General features: G+C 33.3%; 1 protein-coding gene across 1 annotated transcript; it reads right to left on the bottom strand.

Moving 5' to 3' along the window:
• Nucleotides 1–1,367: 1,367 nt before the first annotated feature.
• On the bottom strand, nt 1,368–5,880 carry LOC109862868 (putative pre-mRNA-splicing factor ATP-dependent RNA helicase DHX16). Its single transcript, XM_020443032.1, has 12 exons — nt 5,434–5,880; nt 4,946–5,114; nt 4,623–4,864; nt 4,109–4,311; nt 3,732–4,027; nt 3,348–3,652; nt 3,116–3,273; nt 2,758–3,031; nt 2,219–2,654; nt 2,030–2,138; nt 1,776–1,952; nt 1,368–1,631 (listed from the first exon to the last, which is right to left on the bottom strand). Exons 1-12 carry the CDS (start codon nt 5,594–5,596, stop codon nt 1,500–1,502), a joined length of 2,664 nt encoding a protein of 887 aa, XP_020298621.1. The 5' UTR covers nt 5,597–5,880; the 3' UTR covers nt 1,368–1,499.
• Nucleotides 5,881–6,373: the final 493 nt, after the last annotated feature.

The raw sequence follows: 6,373 nt of genomic DNA, 5'->3' as shown, positions 1-6,373 counted from the left end.
GAAATGTGCAATCGGTGCAANCCAGCCGAAATCGCTATAATAAACATATTCACTTAAAAAACAAACTTTAATAAATATTAATTATAGATATTATATTATAGATATTTATAACATTTAATAAATATAGGTAAATAAATAAGTAAATGAAAAAAATAACTTATAAACATAATTTATTGTCCTGCAAATAATATTAATTTATTATAAAAATGTCTTTTGCTTACATTAATATTCTTATTATTCTGTTTTACAATAGAAAAAAATCTTGTCTGTACATATTTTATTATAATACTTTTAATTACATTTATTCTATGACATGTTAAAAAGTTTTGATCATATGAATGAGTTATCAATTCTTCAAATATATTAATCATATTTAAAGTTAAAAGTACAGTTTGTGTAATATAAAGAACGGAATATTTTGAACTAAAAATTATATTATTTTCTTTTATAGCAAATCTGATAATCTTTTCTGTTTCAAGGCATATTTTTATCACGCTTTCTGAAGGATATATGTTAAACTTCCACGATCTTTTATTTGTATAATTTTCTTTGATTTACTATTTTCATTTAAGGCATTAACACAAATATCACACATGATGTATTTAATTAAATGACTTACAATAGATCCAGCTATGTAACTTATGATTTCTATGGAATATTGATCTAAATTAATAATATTATAAATTAATGCTGCAATATAAGGATGATCGTGTTCAACTGAAATTTGATTAATATACTTTTCAGTGTCAAATTCATAATTATCGATCATACGATCAATTATACAAGTTTTATTTATTAATTCTTCTGGTTTAAGTACACTTTCTTCCTGTCACTAACAGACTAATACGCATCAACGTCACATAATACTACTCTCAATGTGTTGAAATAATACCACTCTCATCAAATAGATAGCAGCACTAGTGGCTCATATAAATATGGCTGAAGGTTGTTTAGAGGTCAAATCCCCCCCGCACCATGGCTTCACTTCCCGCGCCTATAATATCCCTTAATGCTCCCTTCTTTATCTCCATGCTCCGTTGCGTATGGAGCAAGCCTAGTCTCCAATACGCGCTGTGATCTACAAATAATCTTTAAAACCAGTATACGAACAGCGCTCCGGAAACACAGGGTTCAATATGTACTCAGACTGGCGTGTGGACTAATCTTTACGGTCCAAGAGCCATACTTGCACCAAACCAAACCATCAATATCGCGTTTTATTGTTTAAAAAAAAAGTTTCAAAGAGAATGTCTCGTTTAACGTTTTAGAACAGAATTTCCTCACTTAAAGCAATCATGTAAAATGTGTTTCAAACAAATGACATTTTTTAATTGGAAAGATGATGTAATTAACAATAATAGTCATAATATAAATATTTTAAGTAATACGCTGTGCATATATAAAATACAAAATGTGTATATTACACTTACAAAGTATACTTATTCAGAAAACAATATTTATTACATACTTATTAACTAAAAAATAGTATAAAAATACTCTTAGTTGGTACCGTCCGGTCGTGATCTGCCGGCGATTTTCGGCATCTTTTTGTTTGAAGAGTCTTCAAGTTCTTTTGGCTTATAATAATGAGGTGCCACTTCTAGCAGCCATTTACTTTCTATTTCTGTTACCTGTAAAATATTTGGATGTTTAATTCTAAATTACACAGATAATATTTTAGATTAAAAAGACGGTTTAGATTAAAAAAGATTAAAAATTTCCAAATCTATAACTAGTATAAATCTAAATTTACGCTAGTTTTCATATTTACGTACTTGACGCATAAATTCTTTAGTAGTAAAGACAAGCTCGTGATAAAGAACCCATCGCGGAAGCTCCTCAAACAGAGAACTATTTGGATGTATTGCAACTTGTTGATTATGCTTCGCGGTTTTATAGTGACCTCCCTTGGACAAACGTGCTACGTGGTAAAAATAACCAGCTGTAATAGCCTAAGCAAACAAACAATTTATGATTATTTTTGCAAACAAAACACTTAACACCAGGTTATTGCAACATTTTAACAAACCTTTCTAATATTCACTGTCTCTGTGCTTTTGACAGAAACCAATTCCATTTCTACACGTTGCATTAAACCTACCAGTTGTTCTCTCACATCTCTTGCACGCTTCATGGATCTGGAAAACAAATCATAACACATGTAATTTTAATATTTATGCTTCATTAGTTTGATTGAATATCATTAATGTTTATATACTTGTGTTGTATAAAGTTTTCGTAACACCACTGTGTATTAAACTCATATTTCTCCCATTCATTGTACACGTTCAAAAGAGTTAGATGATCGCCACTCGGAACATGAAATTTTTTACGCGCAGCATCAGCGTATACAATTTTATCCTTTGGTCGATAAAAGATTGCTCCATTAACTGATAGCATGGCAGCGATGGTTGCTACTTCTTCTGAACAGCGATATCTTTCGCTGGCCAACAGCATCTTTGCCATCATTGGATCCAACGGAAACTCGGCCATTCTACGACCGAGCTTGGTCAGCTCTCCGCAATGATTCAATGCACCTAACGCATAGAGTTGTTCCAGTGCTAGAACTAACGTTTCATGTGGCGGAGGATCCAAAAAATCAAAATGTACCAAATCGTTAATGCCAAGAGCTTTCAAAGTCAGCACTGCATTACCTGCAAATATCAATAATATTCATTACTATTGTGTCTACTTAACTATGCAACAAGGTAACTATAAATTTCTGTGTATATAACAAAAGTTTTTTTATTTTTTTACCAAGATTAATTCTTTGTATTTCCGGGACAGTATTATCTTCAAGTTCATGCTGATAAGCCCAAGCTGTATACAAACGAAAACACTTTCCAGGTGCTATTCTTCCCGCACGTCCCGCTCTTTGATTCGCGGAAGCTTTACTGATCGGTACAACCATCAAACTTTCCATGCCGGTGCGTGAATTAAAATTATTCTGCTTTGCAAAGCCAGGATCTATCACGTAGATTATGTTATCTATGGTCAAGGATGTTTCAGCTATATTGGTTGCAAGTATAACCTTGAAAATATACAAAAATTCAACTTTTACATTTCAATTTTCGACAAAAGCTTGTGTAAAGATCATATATTTTTCAAAGAGTACTTTTCTTGCTCCAGATGGAGTTGGTTGGAATATCTTTGCTTGCATATCGCTAGGTAAATTCGCGTACACTGGTAAAATTAAAAGTTCTTTTAAATCGCTTCCCAGTCTTCTGACTCTTTCCTGTAGCATTTCCTGGCACGTCTCGATCTCTTCTTGTCCTACGCGAGAAAATATTTCATTAAACAAAATAATATTCTTCGACACAAAATCGAGATTCTCTTAATATATTTACCAGTCAAAAATACCAATATATCGCCTGGTGGCTGCGTGGCATGAATTTGGAGAATAGAAACTACGCACGCATCAATGTAATCTGCTTCCGGAGCTTTGGTGTAATAAATATCAACTGGAAAACGACGACCAGGTATTCTAAAGATTGGCGCGTCATCAAAGAATTCACTGAATTTTGTTGCATCTAGTGTAGCTGATGATATCAGCAATTTCAAGTCAGGACGAAATCTCGCAATATCTTTCACCAGTCCGAATAATATATCGGTGTGTAAAGTCCGCTCGTGTGCTTCATCGATTATCATCACGCTAAAATGTAGAAAATATAAAAAAAAATTATATTTGTAAGATTATGGTGCATCACTACAATTTATTTATTTCAATATACCTGTATGATGCCAAATCAGGTTCGCTTAAAAACTCTCGGTGCAAGGTACCGTCGGTCATATACTTGATACGGGTACGATGCGATGTGCAGTCTTCAAAACGAATAGCATAGCCAACTTCGTTACCTAGTTTTACAGCCATTTCGTGAGCTACTCTCGCAGCCACTGACATCGCCGCTACTCTTCGCGGTTCCGTGCAACCGATAATTTTGCCGTCTTTTGTAAATCCAGCTTCATATAAGTATTGGGGTATTTGTGTTGTTTTTCCTGATCCTGTCTCACCTTCAATAATCAAAATCTAATATTCAACTGTGCTGTGTCTGTTGTATTCTACTATATTGTTTCTTAACTAGCATTTTACCATCAAATTCATATTTACCTGATGACCTTTTATAGCTTGGATAAGATCGTTTCTAAAGGGATATATTGGCAAGCTCTTTTTTGTCTCCTGTATTGTTTGCAAGGTTTTAACATGAGCAGGTGGACTTTCTTCACGTTTTTTATCTTTATCATGTCCAGGCATACGTAAAGCTTGAACAAATTCTATTTCATCTCCCATAAGTAGATCATATTCTTGTTGAGCTATAATAGAGAATTATGAAATTAAATTAAAAGAAACATTACAGATTAATTAACCTTTCCATTCCGGCATATATGTGCTTTCTTTGTACAAAGAAGTCAGTAGTCGCAAGTGCCCATTTTACACATAAAATGAAATGTGTAATCTTATAAAATAATTGTTTAAATGTTAATTAAAAGTCTAATTGGTGTAAAATGAGAGCTGACTAAATTTGGCGCTAAGATTAATGGCTCATTACATAGATGCCGATTAAATTGACATTAAAAATGAAAAGGTTAAATAAACACTTAGTCACTTTTAATTTGACACATACCTTTTCTATCTTTAGCGCCAAATCGAAATACAGCTGATGACATCTGTTCTGATTCCCACTTGCTTTGTTCAGATTGTGGTGGTTCTTTATCTGTAATATCAATTTCTGATTCTACTTTGCCTTTCTCAAGAGGCATATGATACCGTTGAATGCGTTCAAGTTCTCTTGCTTTTTCGTGTTCTTTTGCTAAATGTAATAACTGTTTTTTGTGCATTCTTTCTCGTTTTTCTTTTTCTGTTAAACTATGAAACCATTATAATTATTGAATAAATAATTATTGTTATCACATCTTTAAAAATGTTTTTCTATAAACTATAACTTACATTTCTTCGTCAAATAAAAATTCGTCATCTAATATGTCTGCTTCTAATTCCATCACTTTATCTTCTTTTCTTTTCTCAAGATATTTGCGACGAGATTCAACACGAAGTTTAGGTACCAATTTTTCCCTAGCATCTGTTTCCATAATCTTGAGTCTCTTTGCTGCTTCAGCTATAAGAAAGATTATTTTAAGTTAAATGTATTACATTAGATATAAGGTAAATTATATATATATAAATACTAAATAAGTTAAAAATACCAGACTATTTCTTTTTCTTATATTGTTAAAGTTTTTACAGAAATATTGGTCAGATACAAAGTCATAAAGATATTTAGATAAATATATATTTTAATTGATTTTCAGATAAAAATGTGTACAAAATTATACTTAATTAATTCTTTTCTATATAGGGCTATTTAAATAAACTAGATATTACATATATAATTATTATATATATACTTATTGTCTTTGTGTGTATGTTAAACTTACCAGCTCCAGAGCCTGCAGGCATTGCAACTTTGCGTACCTTGCTTTCATCTTTAGCTCTGAGACGACTAGCAAAACTATCTCTCTCTTTAATATCTTTTTTGCGACGTTCCTCTTCACTGTTACTGTCCTCACTTGAGGTTTCTTCACGCCTATATTTACTCATCTTGATATAAATATATAGGCAAGTTCTTGTCTGCTGTAGATTACACAACTTCTTGAAAAATTTTTTTTAAACAGAAGAATACACTGGTATAAAAAATACAATAAGCAACAGTGTGTACAAAAGACGAGATCACCCAATTTTTATGCACACATAATTGGGAAAGATATATAAATTTTGAATTTGCCAAAAGTAGATAAATCTGTTTCCCACTTTAAACAATATAATACAGGTTTAGTTTGATGTCCTTATGACTCGTGGACCTTTGTAGCTAGTCCATACGCTATTCTAAACAATACAATACAGGTTTGGTTTGATGCACATTGCACATATGGCTCAAACATAGGCTTAGGGCGATGTCCCATTGAGCGGAAATATATAGCGGAACGGAATGTGCGGAACCAGCTCGACCAATCATAGCCATTCCGTTTTCTTTCCTTCGCTTTTTCTATGGTTACGATTGGTCGAGCTGGTTCCGCACATTCCGTTCCGCTATAGATTTCCGCTCAATGGGACATCGCCCTTAGTTTACATCGTCAAAACTTGATACGCGTATTAAGTTTGGTGCGTACCAAAGCTTTTAGTACGGGTACGTTTACATCAAACATACAGACGGCGTCAAAAATTCGCGGAGTAGGCGCGGGGATCGGAGGGCAAGCGGGGCGGTTGCTCGTAGGGCCAACGAGCGCCGTACTAACTAAATAGTAGCAATTGGTTGTTCGCAACTAGACCCGTGCGCCGTTTTATTTTATATCGGCGGCGGCGTTTGAGGTAAATTAG

Source organism: Pseudomyrmex gracilis, unplaced genomic scaffold (genome assembly GCF_002006095.1).
Source record: "Pseudomyrmex gracilis isolate BER0280 unplaced genomic scaffold, ASM200609v1 scaffold_2544, whole genome shotgun sequence".
NCBI classification, from domain to species: Eukaryota; Metazoa; Arthropoda; class Insecta; order Hymenoptera; family Formicidae; genus Pseudomyrmex; species Pseudomyrmex gracilis.
Note: the sequence above shows the minus strand (reverse complement) of the source record. Positions and strands in the feature narration are given on the sequence as shown.

Bases quoted from the DNA above. Each gene is read 5' to 3' on its own strand.
- LOC109862868 (XM_020443032.1), bottom strand. From the start codon at position 5,596: ATGAGTAAATATAGGCGTGAAGAAACCTCAAGTGAGGACAGTAACAGT. The intron at 1,953-2,029 runs GTTTGTTAAAAT...TTGTTTGCTTAG, and splicing joins AGACAGTGAATATTAGAAAG to GCTATTACAGCTGGTTATTT. The intron at 1,632-1,775 runs GTACGTAAATAT...AATATTTTACAG, and splicing joins CTAAAGAATTTATGCGTCAA to GTAACAGAAATAGAAAGTAA.